Source organism: Chrysemys picta, chromosome 3, assembly GCF_011386835.1.
Source record: "Chrysemys picta bellii isolate R12L10 chromosome 3, ASM1138683v2, whole genome shotgun sequence".
Classification (NCBI taxonomy): domain Eukaryota; kingdom Metazoa; phylum Chordata; order Testudines; family Emydidae; genus Chrysemys; species Chrysemys picta.
The window spans coordinates 86,432,404-86,448,904 of NC_088793.1; the positions used below are offsets into that span (position 1 = coordinate 86,432,404).

A 16,501-nucleotide genomic window follows, 5' to 3' on the forward strand; every position below is an offset into this window, starting at 1 on the left:
CTTACCCTAGTTGATGATGGCCTGGAATTGTGGTCTAAATTCCTGGGGTAGTTTGTCAGTGAATACAGAAAAATTATAATGAATAAAATCATATTTAGACACCAAGGCTAAGAATTCACAAAGTGGAAACGTATGCTAGCTGAGGTGAAATTCTTTCTTATGAAGAGGTCCATCTTTTAGTGTCCTTGTCAGAGGGAGTACAGTCTGTTATGTTCAGTGATGGCCTGACATACTAGGGAGTTCAGGGGGCGAAAACAAGTATTCTACCCCTTTAGACAGGTCAAAGTACTTCTTCCCCATCCTTTTTGGAATGGGGCGCAAAAGTAGGTATGGGATGCCAGATTATTTTGACCAGCACTAATATGACCTCATTGATTGGAAGTGCCATCTTGCTAGGACCTGCAGTCAGGAGGATATTCAGCAACTTGTGAATTATGTATTGAACTTCCTCCAGGGGAAACTCCACTGCATCCATGATTTTCCTCAGGAGGTCCTGAAACGGTTTATAGTCTTTGGATGGCGATGGTGAGGCCACTGCTACTGCATTGTCAGGAGATGAGGACAAAAGTGCTGCAGAAGCGAGTAGGTCCATTTGCTCAGGTTGTTCTTCTGCCTCATAGTGCTCCTAAGAGGGCTGGGGGTTCTCTTCTATGAGGTAACCTCTGTCTGAACTCCTTCTCTGATCCCCTGAAATTGGGAGGTCTCAAATACAGATCCCGGGAACCCCAATAGGGCCAGTGAGAGGGATCATATGGATAAGGAGGTATCCCCAGGGGGAAGAGTACTGTTGGTCCTGAGCCAGGCAGTGTGTTCTATGGGAGTAAGACGACGCCTAGGAAACTCTGGAACCCTTGTCGGGGCTGATCTCATGTCATGGTATGGTCAGTGAAACCACTGACTTCAGTCTCATCCTCACTGGAGGAGTATGAGTCCTCAGATTCCACAGGCCTTGTAACTCTAGGCTGATTGACCATACTGGTGAATGATGAACTGACACCGCAGACACCACTAGTAGTCACCTTATCAGTGAGTATTGGTGACGGTGGATCAGAATACATAGCCAAATTGTTGAGGATAGAACACCATTGTTGAGGATAGAACATCGAGCCATAGAGGATGGAGGGGGGGAGGGGATTCTGCATTTTGGCAGAGCCAACAGTGCCAATTTAGGTCACACGATGAGCGTTGGTACCACTGAATCCTTTTCCTTGCTGATGGACTCTACTGTTGGTTCAGTTGATGACTGCTCCCTTCTTTGCCTTGCTAGTGATAGGGCTGGGCCAGCTCCTTTGGTGATTGGTGGTTTTGGAACACTCTTGGCTCCCCATGAGCCAAGTTGGATCAGTGCTCCCCATGAGCTCCTGACATATCCATACTGGAGCATGGAGTCTCATCAGATTTGGAGGACATAAGGGAGAAAGTCTTCTTCTTAGATAAGGACTAGAGAGAGAATTTCTCTCACTTTTCATGTGATTGCTTGCTCTTACCCTCCTCCCATCTGCTCTGCCTGCTAGAGTCCTTATAGCTCTGCCCTCTGATGTTCCAGAGCTAGGGAGCACTGTGCTTGGTGGGGCACTTCTCGGCACCTCTGGCCGATGTACAGTGGGTCATCAGACCCCGGGTCGGACTAGGGCCTCATCCAGCACTCCATCAGATATCTTCTGAGCTGGAACTCACAAGAGTGCTGGGTTTGGAGCCGAAAGGAACAACAAATATTGCACTTGGAGGGAATGTGGGACTACCCAAGCAGTATAAGCAAATGTCATGGAAGTCACTCACTGGGAACAACGGGGGGGGGGGGGGGGGAGGCTGCACAGGGCTTGAAGTGGGGATCTTGGGCATTCTAGGTACCCCAAATGATAGAGGAAACCCCATACTAATTATCTACAAAAGGTCAACTACAGAAAAAAACCTGAATTTGAGGCAGGAATGCTAGCAAAGCTGTGGACACCACAGGGGTTTGGTCTGAGACTTGGGTGGTAGAAAGGAACTGGAGAGGCAATTGGCCCATGCTTTCCCTTACGTCCTCAGTTTGGAGCACAAGAAGATGCAGGGCACAGGCATGGACAAACAGACACTGCTAATGAAAAAATCTTCCAGTTTCAGTTGCAAGGACCACGTGCGCACCCCACAGTGGACTACATATAGGGATCATCACTTGAAGAACCACCAGACTCTCAATATTGTTTTATTGAATTGTGCTGCCTCTCCCTCTCTAAAAATAAATTAGTTTAAAATACTAAATGAAAAGACAATCTCAACAATATAGTGGCACTTGAACTGATTTAACCCTTACCATTCACCATGTCAATACAAGTGAAGGAGACACATTTATGAAAACAACAAACTTTTACTAAAGACAGTCTCCACTGCTCTTTTGGACGTGCAATAATATTAGAATTATTTTGATTCACAGTGCGTTCAGGAACCTGTTCTCTGTGGGTGATTGGGATCAATATGTCTACATTTTCTCTGCAGACTTCCTCTGACAACTGCAGGACAACGAAATGCAGCTGAAAGGACTGCTGGCTGTACACTCAAAGAAACACCCACGATTCTGTTAAGTCACTGATCAAAATCGAAACCTTATTGATCAGCTGACCCCCTAACATGTTTAAAGAGATAACATTTTCTATCCAGACATTTGGGGTAAAGTGTATTTTCCCTTTTACCTTTTCAAATTTCAGTTTTACTGGTTTTGGGTTGGTAGCTGTTACAGCTTCAGCAATTTCTTGGCCAATCTTGAAAGACTGCTCCTTAGTGGCTCCTTTCAACAGTACAAACATGCTAAAAAGATAAAAGTAGAAATAGGAAGTAAGGACACCATTACTTCAATATATATCCTGGAATGGGTTTACAAGCTATAATACATTTGCCAGTATCTTGACTGGGAAACAGGGACATATGTGGTTGACAAAATTCATTGAGATTGTCCACCAGTCTACTCAGTGACACATCCTCGACTTCTCACAGCAACCCCATCCCCTCCAGCTTTCTTTACTTCATTTTCTTGCTTATCTCTCCCCCCCGCCCCCCGGTGGCCTATGCATCCCAGTTCATCCACTGAATAGATTTTTACATTTCTGGGTCCAAGACATGCAACCCAGCCCCAAGTCCCATGACATCAGGGACACAAGATTCTATGCTGTATCTGGGATCTGAAAGTGCTAGGCTGTGGGCGGTTGAGCTAGAAAATTCTATATGGAGGAGGGATAAAGAATATAAATGATACTAAGCAGTTTATTCAGTATAAATTTAGTAGAGAAGTGGCTGTGCAGAAGGGGTCAAATTGGAATGGCACTTGATGGCTTGGTGAGCTGGTTCTCATTTGGAGGAGGAGATTTGGTGCTCCGGAACTTCAGCTTTTAAAAAAAATATTGAATCTCTAAGTCCTTATGGCTGTGAAGATAACCAGATAAAAATCTGTACACCAAATGCAAACTGATGCAATAATATCTGCAGACAACCTGAAACAAGAACTGAGCAGTGTGAATAGTCACCCTTGCTCAATCCACAATTCATGCATCTAATTTTGGCTTCTTATTTCAGTGGGCAGAACTTCAGAGGGAATAAAACCTTTTATCTCCATCTGATCCTTCCTATACAGATCACAAATCACCAGAATCCAGAAAAAGCAAACCATTAGGAATAGTACCAGATTACAGTTTGAATCCTATTGCCATTACAAATATACTGTTTTTAAAAAAACTATGTAAGTACAGTACTAGATAGATATGTTTGTAGCAGACATTGTCTAGAGTCACTGTAGACCTTCCATCTAAGGAGAAAGACCGTATCAAAAAGTAGTGTATGCTCTAATTACAGGAAATGTGCATACTACCTTTAGAGACCAGAATACACCAATAAATATATGCATAAAATAAAGAATCCCCACAATAACAAGTTAACTCGTGTCTCACACCTGCCTACCATGGGTAAATGAAAAGGATTTTCTTCCTTGCTGACAGTGCCCCTATTTCTCATTAATTTGGAGGCAAAAAAGCACCCAAAGCTTTTTATTAAAAAATAAATAAATCAGGAAAATAATAAATGTACTTTAAGTTACTCCAGACAACGGAATGGAGAACTTCACAGCCTGCTGGACCAGACCTATTTCTCACCATCACTTGCATAGTTCAAGCACCTGTGGTCAGGTCACTACGGCTAAAAGTTCGTCGAGCTTGAGAAACCCCCTAAGTCTTGAGAATAGGTAGGGTGTGCATGTCTTTACAAACACTGGATAGGTGAAACTTGCCTAAATCTGCTTAAATGCCTTTGCAAAGGGAAACACTTTTTGCAGTGGGCCTTCTATGTATAAAATTACCAATATCGACGAGAAGACATGTAGTGAAATGCATGGAAGATTTGGGATCTCTATTTCTTAGCACTGAAACCTGAACAGCTGATACCATATTACTAAAGGACTAGTCATACCACAGGGTTAAAGATAATTTTTCAATGGCTAAAGTTACTGTGATCATGAGCACTAAACAGAACAGGAGAAGATTAGACACTTTTTATGTACCAGGCTGTAGTTATCTTCAGTAATTGGAAGAGTTCTCTCCTCTTGCTCATTTTCACTGTTAAAATGAACAAAGGTCCTGAGCAGAGTGTTGTCATTATTTTATATAAGAAAAGCTCCTTGTCCCACTCTCTGTAAAATTACCATAATGATCTTTGGCATGTTGAGAGGTTTAATGGTCAATTTTTCTTTATTGAAAGCCAGCCAGAAAATGTATTAGTATAACAATTAGTTATGAAGTGCAAGTTGGTTTCATTTTAAAATAGAGTGCAAATACTTCATCCAGGGCCAACATTAGACTAAGATCACAGACGCACTCACCAAAGGCACCTGGTTCAAAAGGGGCAGCTCTGACCTGGCCACACCCCCATCACACCAGTTAAGAAATATATTAGCAGGGCACTGGTCCCTTTAAGAGTGTGTACCCTCCACCCCTGCACTAACAGCAGTGGTTGGGAGTCAAACAGCAACCACCAAACAGTTTTTGACGGACTGGTGGGATAGAAGGGGGTCTCTATCCCTATTAGCAGCAGCTTGGGAGCTGCCATGGTAGCCCAGCTGACCCTATCTGACAGCTTTGCAAAGGGGGAGAGCCAGCCCAGGCTCCACAAAAGTAACTTAACAGTCTGAACTGAAATATGTATTGAACTGTATGTTTAATGCAACAGGCAAATATAATTTATTAAAACAGAAAAACAGATCCATGGAGACCTGCTGTAAGCTTTTGAATGCAAATCATGGTGATAGCTTCCTTTGTGACGTGGAAAGGAAGAAAACCATTTCACATAGCATCAGAAGCAGCAGCTATTAATTACCTGTCAGTATCGCCATATACAACCCGAGCGCCCCATTTTTTCGTATCATTCACCAGTTTTATAGCTCGCTCCAAGGTCTCTCTGGCTTTATGGACAATACTATCCCCAATCTGCAAATAAAGATACACTGAAAATCTTTCCTGCTGTGCTACTGCATTCAAAACAACCCGTGTAAATCAGCATCACTCTGAATCCATCTCTGCATTAACATCATCATGCAAAGTAAACAACTGCATTTGCTGGTTTAAAAAAAATCAACAATAGAAGGAAAATTCTGAAAACTGATTTACCGTAAACATAAATCTACAAAACAGGGAAGAATTCAGGAAAGAGCAACAAAAATGATTATGGTGGTGGAGGGATTAATTTAGAAGGAAAGATTACATCTTTAGCTTACCTAAATAAGTGAAGGGCAGTTATAACCAGCTACAGATATTTAAAAGGTTCAAGTACCAAGGAAGAGGATTGCTTAGAATGCTCTCTGAGGCTCCAGCTAGGAGCACTGGGATAAAATTGTGCTAAGGAAAATGTAGACTGGATATCAGGAAAAACCTTGCAGGAATTGCTATTCATAGTTTAATAAATCTCCCTAATGAAGTGGTGAAAGTCCCATCTCTTGAGTCATTTAAAACTAGACTATGCACCTGAGAATGTACTGTATGGAGCAAATGTGCATTAACAAAGAGATGGACATGATGACCTACAAGGTCTTTTTCTTTCTCATTTCAATTATTCATTAAAAGCAGAGGCTACTTGGACAGACACAAACGTATCAGGTTTCAGTTTCTAATGGAAGTAAATGATGAAAATGCTGCTGTTGTCAACTTCTTTCCTGTACACAGAAAATATATTCATTTTGATCACAAGGTTTCCTTTTTCCTTTTTATTAATTCATGCTTTAAGAGTAAACCAAGTGATATATTATCTCCTTAATATTACATACCATTCTTAGCTTTGTAAGTGCATGTTGAGGAACAGTTACACTCACAAGGGTGTGATTCTAGCCCTTACTCGGCCAAAACTCCCCACTGAAATCATTTAGGAGTTTTCTTGAGTAAGGGTCTTCAGGGTAAGGTCCTAAATGTCTAATTAAGGTACATATGTAACTTTATTTGTAAGACATTGTGCGGTAAACAAACCAGCAGAATAAATTTCAATTTATTTTAATGAAGGCTGAAATAAGTTAATATGGAATGTACATAATTTGTTACATTATTACTTATTCAAAAATCAGGAGAAAGCACATTTGTTCCATACAGTCTACATTTTCCTTAGCACAATTATATCCCAGTACTCCTAGCTGTAACCTCTGTGAGCATTCTAAGCAATCCTCCCCCTTCCTTGGTACTTAAACCTTTCAGTTTACTCTAGTTTTTGGATTGTACTGGTTGTTGTTTTTTTAAAAGGACTGAAACAGCTACATTGAATTGTTTTACTTTGATGGTTGGAACTCTAGTCCAATCCATCTTTATGAAAATACTAATTCTAAGTAGTTTATCACTACAAAATGGATTTCAAAATATTAAGCTCACAACTGAAACCAAGGTTTTTTTTGGTACTTTAAGAGAAAAAACAGCATTTATGGTAGCATTTAGATTAAATGCATGTTTCAAACAATGACATTACATTATCTCGTGCTGCTTTAACAACAGTCTCTTTCCTAAATCCCTTTTGCATTTTATCTGCATCCCTTACCTCTATACATGGCATTCTTCCAGAAAAGTTAGCAGAAGTATAACCAAATGTGACATTAGCTATCAGTTTAAGACCCAGCTGACGTGCCTCAAGCATTCGAGTGATAGCTTTGTCATGCTTGTAAGCCTTTATTGACTGCTTCACCATTATCCTGGTCTTCAAAATTTCTTCCAACATTCTTGGCAACACACCCTTTCTTACTGAAGGCTACCGAAAAAGGAATGAAGAGAAACAAAATGTTTAAAGATTTCAGAGTGGTAGCCGTATTAGTCTGTGGCACCTTAGAGACGAACACATTTATTTGGGCATAAGCTTTCGTGGGCTAAAACCCACTTCCTCAGATGCATGGAGTGGAAAATACAGTAGGAAGATATATATATACACACAGAAAACATGAAAAGATGGAGGTTGCCATACCAACTCTAACGAGACAAATCAATTAAGGTGGGCTATTATCAGCAAGAGAAAAAAACTTTTGTATGGCAACCCCCATCTTTTCATGTTCTCTGTAATATCTATATCTATATCTATATATCTTCCTACTGTATTTTTCACTCCATGCATCTGAGGAAGTGGGTTTTAGCCCACGAAAGCTTATGCCCAAATAATTTTTTTAGCCTCTAAAATGCTTAAAAAAAGCCAACTGAAACAGAATGCAGGAATTAGTAGTTAGCCTTTGACATGAATATACATTAATAGTGAGGTGTTCTAGCAATCAGTACTTTGGCTGGCTTTGTCAATATACTTAATCTGAAAGGGAAGCAAAGTTTGTGAGGGCAGCGTTAATGTTATTTTTCTGAATTTGCAATGGACAATGTGATATTGTGCACTTGTACATATATTTAAAAGATTGTAATAACTGGGATAGGATTTGACTATTTTACTACCTTTCTTTATTTGTTGACATTTAAATATTCAGGATTTTTTTAAACTGTAATATTCCTTGGAATACTTACCTTTTAACTTAAAGTTTTTGTTTTACATTAAATATTTTTCTTGGTGACAAGCTGAAACAGTTTGGGGCCATGAATGTACATTAGCTATAGTCAGCTGGGTCTACACATGACATAAAATGAAAACAGTGGAATTCAAACTAATTATCTTCATCTCCAAAAGCACAGGCTTTTCTGAGCAGCAGTAGCAGAAAAAATGGTACCCAGCTTTTGTAACTGTTGTTCTTCAAGATGTGTTGCTCATGTCCATTCCATTGAACGTGTGCGTGCGCCCATGTGCGCGGTCTTCTGAGACTTTTGCCTTAGCGGTATCCGTAGGGATGGCTATGCGCCCTCTAGAGTGCTGCGCTCATGGTGCGGTATATTAGATGCCTCCGTCCCTACGCCCACTTGGTTCCTTCTTGCCGACAACTCTGACAGAGGGGTAGGAGGCCGGGTAATGGAATGGACATGAGCAACACACCTAGAACAGTTACGAAAGGTGGGTAACTTTTTTCTTATTCGAGTGCTTGCTCATGTCGATTCCATTGTGGTTGACTCACAGGCAGAATCCTCAGAGGTGGGCTTAGAGTTCACAGCTTTGCTGATTGGAGCATTGCTCTGCCAAAACCAGTGTCATCTCGAGCTTGCTGGGTCAGCCCATAGTGCACAGCGAACGTGTGAACGGACGACCAGGTCGCAACCCGACAAATTTCTTGGATTGGCACCTGAGCGAGGAAGGCTGTCGAGGAAGCCTTCATCCTAGTTGAGTGAGCCATCATGACAGCTGGTGAGGGCACCTTTGCTAGCTCTTAACAGTAGCAGATACAGGCCGTGATCCAGGACGAGAGTCTCTGGGCTGACTCCTGTCAATGACAGCCACGAACAACTGCGTTGACTTATGGAACAGCTTTGTTCTATCAATGTAGAAGGCCAGAGCCTGCCTGATGTCCAGCGTATGCGGCCTGCGCTCCTCATCTGTTGCATGAGGCTTCGGACATAGGACCCGTAAGTAAATATCTTGGCCTGTGTGGAAGTGGGAAATGACCTTGGGCAGAAAGGTTGGGTACGGACACAATTGGACTTTGTCCCATAAGAAGACTGTATAAGGTGGCTCCGACATAAGCGCCCTGATATCAGACACCCGACAGGCCGAAGTTATAGCGACCAAGAAGGCGACCTTCCAGGAGAGAACCAGAGGGAGCAGGACGCCAAGGGCTCAAAGGGGGGACCCATGAGCCTTGACAATACAAGATTCAGGTCCCAAGGAGAGACTGGGTCCCTGACATGTGGGTAAAGATGCTCTGGACCTTTCAGGAACTCTGCCGTCATGAGATTGCCAAAGACCGACTTGCCTTGAAAAGGAGGGTGGAATGAGGAAATGGCTGCCAAGTGTACCTTGACCGAGGACGACAAGCCCTGGAGCTTGAGGTGGAGCAGATAGTCCAGGATGTCCTGCAGCGAGGCCTCCTCTGCACAAATGAGCCAATCCGAGGCCCAAAATGTGAAGTGTTTCCACTTTGTCACATAGGTAGCCCTGGTGGAGGACTTCCTGCTTCCCAACAGAACCCACTGGACACTAGCAGAGCACTGCCGCTCCTCCCCACTCAGCCACGCAGCAGCCAGGCTGTCAAGTGCAGCACCTCCAGGAGCGACCATTTGTGGCAAGACTAGAAGGACCTGCTGAGGTGATTTGCCAGGATGTTCCTGGTTCCAGGCAGATGGGCCACTACCTGGAAGATGATGTGCTGTACACAGGAGTCCCAGAGGCTGAGCACTTCCCGACAAAGGGCCAAGGACCTGGCTACACCCTGCCTGTTGATGTAATACATCACGGCCGTATCGTCTGTGAGGACCTGAATCGCCTTCCCCTTCAGATGGGGCAAGACCGCTCTGAGTTCCCTGATGTTGATGTGCAAGGCTAAGTCGTGCTGCAGGCAACATCCCTAGGTGTTGAGCTCTCCCAGGTGGGCCCCCCACCCTAGATCTGATGTGTCCGAGACCAAATTGAGCAAAGGAGATGGGGTCACAAAGGGAATGCCTTGCAACACCAACTCGGGGTCCCACCACCAGTCTAAAGAAAGTGGGACATTGCTCGGCATCGTGACCACTCGGTCCAGAGGGTGCCTGCTGGGAATGTAAACCGAGACCAGCCATGTTTGTAGGGGCCTCAGATGAAGTTGGGCATGGCTGACCACATATGTACATGCGGCCATGTGGCCCAACAGTTACAGGCACGTATGGGCCATGATGAACGGGTGGGCCTTTATGTGGGAGATTAAGTCTGCCACGGCCCGAAACCGTGCCTCCAGAAGGAAGACCCTGGCTTGCGTGGAGTCGTGAACTTCCCCGATAAACTCTATACATTGTACTGGCGTTAACGTGGACTTCTCTATGTTTATCAACAGGCCTAGGCTGAGACAGGTGGAGCGAACCAGATCGAGGCCTCTTTGCACCCAGCCAGTTGTCGAGATACAGGAACAGATGGATCCCACGCCGCCTGAGGTAAGCCGCTACTGGTGCCATGCACTTGGTGAACACTCTTGTGGCCGACGATAGGCCAAAAGTGAGTGCTGTGAACTGGAAATGGCGCCCTCCAACTATAAAACGGAGGAAACGCCTATGTCCCGGGAATATGGAAACATGGAAATAAGCATCCTGCAAGTCGAGAGCGGTGTACCAGTCTCCCGGATCCAGGGAAGGAATAATGGAAGCACGGAAACCATGCGGAACCTCAACTTCTTGAGAGACTTGCTGAGGCACCGCAGGTCCAAGATGGGTCTTAGGCCCCCTTTGGCCTTCAGGATTAGGAAATAACGAGAGCAGAAACCTCTTCCGTGCATGTCCCGAGGAACCTCCTCCACCGCCCCCAGGCACAGGAGCTTTTTGACCTCCTGAATGAAGAATTGCTTGTGAGAGGAGTCTCTGAAGAGGAATGGGGAAGGAGGGGGGGGGGAGAGAGAGGGGTGGCTGTGAACTGTAGGGTATAGACCTGGGATACTATATCCAAGACCCAGTGGTCCGAGGTTACCCTTGACAAGCCCAAGCGGAAAGATTGAAGACAATTCAGGAAGGGGTGGGAGGGAACCTGGGGAACTGACTGAGGTGTTGCTCCCGGGCACACCCTCAAAATGAACGCTTCTGGCCCCCAGGGTGTTTAAAGGGCCCAGGCTTTGCAGGTGAGCAGGAAGAAGAGGGGTGATGCCTGCTGAAGCTACTGTCCCTTCTTCTTACAGAACTCTGGCGGGGCTCCCAAGGTCTTGGTACTGGGGGCAGCTGGAAGGGCTTTCAAGCAGCCTGTGGCTTAGGTATGCCCAACGAATGAAGAGTGGCCTTTGTATCCTTCACCCCATGCAGCCTGGCATCTGTCTGCTCGGAGAAGAGACCAACCCCATTGAATGGGAGGTCTTGGATTGAATTCTGCATCTCTTGAGAGAAGCCTGCCGTTTGTAGCCATGAGCTATGCCTCATCACCACCGCTGACGTGATTACCTGAGCCGCAGAATCCGCTACATCCCAGGCCATTTGTAGGGAGCACCTGGCTGCTGCCGTGCCTTCCTCCATCAGGGTGCCGAACTCCTGGGCTAACCCTCATGGGAGGGACTCCTGGAACTTACGGAGAGTATCCCACAAATTAAAGTTGTACCTACTCAGGAGAGCCTGGTGGTTTGCCAGCTGGAACTGTATGCTGCCGGTAGAATAAATTTTTCTCCCAAAGAGATGCAGTCTTTTGGCCTCTTTGTTCTTGGGAGTAGAGGAGGACTGGAGCTGTTTGTCCTTTTTGTTGGCCGCAGAGATGACCAACGAGCCCAAGGGCGGATGGGTGTATAAACACTCGAACCCTTTAGCCGGGACAAAGTATTTTTTCTCTGCCCTTTTGGAAGTGGGAGGGATAGACGATGGAGTTTGCCACAGGGCCTTGGCAATCTTTAAGACCCCCTTCGTGGATTGGCAATGCGAGGCAGGCGGGGTGGAAGCGGAGAGGATACTGAACAATGAGTCAGTCTGCTCAGCCATCTCCTCTACCTCTAAGCCCAGATTGTCCGCCACTCTCCGGAGCAGAGCCTGATGCTCCTTGAGTCATCGGATGGACTAGTTCTCGAAGGGCTTGCCACCGCCTCGTCTGGGGACGACGACGATGATTGGGTTACTGGAGGAGGATCTGTGGCTTCTTCAGGAGAGGGAAGTTTTGGGATGGGTACCACTTCCTCAACCCCAGCCTCCGAGCGATTAGCATGCACTGAGCCAGGTGCCGTTGGTGGCGTCTGCTGTTGCTCCGAGGTGGCAGCTGAAGATTGCTGGGAAGGGGGCGTAGCCATAACTAGCATTCCCCACGAGCCCCAATAAGGCCACTGGGCTGGTGGCCACTGTCCTTGGTGCCACTGCTGCGATGTTGCGGTCGATGCAGTGTCGGGACCCCAATCACGCTCGTGGGATCTGGGTGAGGGGCTAAACCGAGCTCTCTGGGCCACGGGCAGTAAAAAGGAACTGAGGGGGTGCAGGGACAGTGGTGCCTGAAATGAGCACAGCACTTCAGAGGGCGCCACAGCCGTCCCTATGGATATTGCTAAGACAAAAGTCTCTGATGACCGCGCACACACCTACAATGGAATCAACATAAGCAAGCACTCGAAGAAGAACTGTTACACATAGGTAACTGTGATTCCAGTATGATTAAGAAGTACAAATACATCACTGCACTGCATGAACAGAAATATAATTTCAATAATAGAGGAAATGAGCCTTTACTGAAACCCAATAAAAGTAAAACTGTGCAACTATCATATTTATTTCCTGAATTGTCAAAATACCAATCCTGTGATTTGTACTGGCAAGTGCTGGAAGACGACACACTGACAAACAGAAAATATTTTTTCTCTTGCTAAACCAGCAGTGTGTTTAATCTTGGACTAACCAACAAACTAAAAGTGAAAATGTCGGTCATTGAGCAATGAAATCTCAGTACCTTGACAAAAGCCACTCCATTAGGTGACACTGTGATATCATGCCGAATCTGATAAAGTAAGTCAGGAGGTACTCTGAGGGATGTGCAGCCAAATTTAAACTCATCAAATCTAGTAAAGAAGAAAATTAAATAAGGATACAAAATGATCAATTAATTTACATTCAAAATAATTGAAAGTATGAGTCTACACTAAAATATTGACAGCACCAACACAAATAGTATGGTTACAGCCACAGACTACTATGAACAAGCCTACCACAATTTAAAGTTTTTTAATTACAAGTGACATTCTTTCAAAGCAAAGGAGCAATGTGTGTCCAAATTCTATGCTGAAACTGATTTGTCAATCTGTTCTGCACATATCACCATGGTACTCAGAGGCCAATTTCCCAGAGGCATGTAATCTTGATCTAAACTCAGCTAGAAATTGCACGTGCTTTATTGGGTAATCTATATAATCTTTCTATAAATCGTTTAAGATTTCAAATCGGAAACTTGTAGAGTTGCCAACCCTCCCAGATTGGCCGGGAGTCTCCCGGAATCAGGCTCAATCTCCCGGAGGCTACTGAAGCCAATCCGGGAGATTTTAGGCCACCAAAAGTCCAGCGTCACAGAGGGGCTAAGGCAGGATACCTACCTGCTCTGACTCTGCGCGGCTCCAGGAAGTGGCTGGCATGTCCGGCTCCTAGGCACAGGGGCATCCGGGGGGGTCTCTGCACACTGCCCTTGCCCTGAGCGCCAACTCTGCAGCTCCCATTGGCTGGGAACCACGGCCAATGGGAGCTGCAGCGGCGGTGCCTGCAGGCACGGGCAGTACACGGAGCCACCTGACTGCCCCGAGCCTAGGAGCCAGACATGCTGGTCACTTCCCGGGAGCCACCTGAGGTAAGCGCCACTTGGCTGGAGCCCGAACCCCCTCCTGCATGCACTCCAACCCCCTGTCCCATCCCTGAGATCCATCCCACACCCGAGCCCTCTCCCATATCCAAACTCCCTCTCAGAGCTCGCACTCCTTCCTGCACCCCAACCTCCTGGCCAAGGCTCAGCCTGGAGCCCCCTCTCACACTCCGAACCCCTCGGCCCCATCCCCCAGTCCAGAGCCCACACCCCCTCCCACACCTCAACCCCTTGCCCCAGCCTGGTGAAAGTGAGAGAGAGTGGGGGACAGCGAGCAACGGGGGTGGGGTGGGGTGGTGGCAGGCGGTATGGAGTTAGTGGGGGCAGGGCCTTGGGGAAGGGGCAGGGCAAGGGTGTCTGGGTTGTATGATTAGACAGTTGGCAACCCTAGAAACTTGAGAAACTTTATACTTAAGCCTGGTCATAATTTTAAATAGCTCCCAACTCTTCCAACTATTGTTCCACAAAGATATTTACAATTAAAACAAGCAGCAGTTTTTTTTAAAAATAACTAATCAACAATTTGGTTTCTAAAAAAGGAAATGTACTGTACTGAATAATTAAGTGTGGCCTTAGATTTGGATCATTAAGGTATCAGTAAGGAAAACTACAGCTTTTATACTAAAAGAAAAACAACAACATATTGCCATATATCCTGTACATATAAAGGAGGAAAAAGGGGATACTCACCTTCTCGTAACTGTTCTTCGAGATGTGCTGCTCATATCCATTCCAATTAGGTGTGTGCGCACCGCGTGCACAGTTGTCGGAAAGTTTTTCCCCTAGCAGCACCCGTCGGGTCGGCTGTGGAGCCCCCTGGAGTGGGCACCTTCATGGTGCTCAATACATGACTCTGCCGACCCGGTGCCTCCTCAGTTCCTTCTTGACAGTTACTCCAACAGAGGGGAAGGCGGGTGGGTTTGGAATGGATATGCGCAACACATCTCGAAGAACAACAGTTACGAGAAGGTGAGTAACTGTTTTTTCTTCTTCAAGTGATTGCTCGTATCGATTCCAATTAGGTGACTCCCGCGCCTTACCTAGGCATTGGGGTCGGAGTTATGGAATCGCTGATTGAAGCACCACTCTGCTGAAAGCTGCATCATCTCTGGCATGCCGGATGATGGCATAATGAGAGGTGAACATATGCACTGAGGACCAAGTTGCTGCTCTGCAGATTTCTTGTATTGGGACCTAGGCCAGGAATGCCACTGATGAGGCCTAGGCCCTACTGGAGTGTGCCGTAAGAGCCGGGGCTGGTATTTTGGCCAGCTCGTAGCACGTGTGAATGCATGACGTGATCCAGTAAGATATTCTTTGAGATAGACCGGGAATCCTTTCATTCAGTCTGCCACTGCCATGAACAACTGGTTCGACTTCCTGAATGGCTTAGTGCGCTCAGTGTAGAAGGCTAGTGCTCACTGAACATCCAGGGAGTGCAGCCTCTGCTCATGGCTACTGGCATGAGGCTTAGGATAAAAAACAGGCAGGAAAATGTCCTGACTAGCGTGGAAGTGTGACACAACCTTAGGAAGAAAGGCCAGGTGAAGTCTGAGTTGCACCTTATCCCTGGGGAAAACCATATAAGGTGGGTCTGAGGTAAAGGCCTTTAACTCAGACACCCTCTTTGCTGATGTAATGGCAACCAGAAAGGCTACCTTCCACGACAGATAGAGAAGGGAGCAAGTCACCAGCGGTTCAAATGGGGGCCCCATTAGCTTGGAGAGGACCAGATTAAGGTCCCATGCAGGGACAGGCTGTCTGATCTGGGGACGTAGCCATTCCAGACCCTTGAGGAACTGACCAACCTTAGGGTTGACGAAGACGGAGTATCCAGACGCTCCCAGGTGGAAAGATGAAATAGCAGTGAGGTGTACCTTTATGGAGGATGCTGCCAGGCCTTGCTGTTTCAGATGCAGAAGGTACTCTAAGATGAGAGGTACAGGTGCCTGAAGAGGGGGTGTATGATGCTGGTCACACCAACAAGTAAATTTTTTCCACTTTGCCAGATATGTGGCGCTAGTGGAGGGCTTCCTGCTGCCGAGTAAGACCCTTAGTTACCAGTTCTGAGCACAGAAGCTCCATGAGGTTCAGCCATGAAGCTTCCAAGCCATGAGGTGGAGAGACTGGATGTTGGGGTAATTAAGACAACCGTGGTCCTGGAGTGATCAGGTCGGGGAGGAGAGCCAACATGATCAGGGCAATCACTGACAGTTCCAGGAGCGTGGTGTACCAATGTCGTCCAGGCCACGCTGTTGCCACAAGAATTATCTCTGCCCAGTCCCTGCGGACCTTGAATAGGACCTTGTGCACGAGAGGGAACAGGGGAAAGGCATAGAGCAGGCAGCCTTCCCAGGGTAGCAGGAATGCATCCGTGGCTGAGCCTGGACTGTGTTTCTGGAAGGAGTAGTACATTGGGCACTTTCTGTTGCTCCGGGTGGCGAACAGATCGACCTGGGGAAACCCCCACCTTTGGAAGATGAAGTGTATGATATCCGGCCAGATGGACCACTCGTGATTGTGGAAAGACCTGCTGAGGTGGTCCGCCAGTGCGTTCTGAACTCCTGGTAGATAGGATGCTTCCAGGTGAATGGAGTGGGTTATGCAGAACTCCCACAGCCGGAGGGCTTCCTGACATAGGGGAGAGGACTGGGCTCCACCCTGCTTGTTGATG

The 16,501-nt window shown here is 46.2% G+C and overlaps 1 protein-coding gene across 3 annotated transcripts in view; it reads right to left on the minus strand.

Moving 5' to 3' along the window:
- The window catches only part of REV3L (REV3 like, DNA directed polymerase zeta catalytic subunit), a 241,847-nt gene that overhangs the window by 25,106 nt on the left and 200,240 nt on the right, over positions 1-16,501 (minus strand). For 2 of the 3 annotated variants that reach the window (XM_005287599.4, XM_024102440.3), the window contains 4 exons: positions 12,931-13,039; positions 7,033-7,239; positions 5,338-5,447; positions 2,673-2,787 (listed from right to left, as the gene is read on the minus strand). In XM_005287599.4, the coding sequence (XP_005287656.2) occupies positions 2,673-2,787; positions 5,338-5,447; positions 7,033-7,239; positions 12,931-13,039 (541 nt within the window). The remainder of the gene's footprint in view (positions 1-2,672; positions 2,788-5,337; positions 5,448-7,032; positions 7,240-12,930; positions 13,040-16,501) is intronic. The other variant, XR_010600094.1, reaches the window with a different exon arrangement.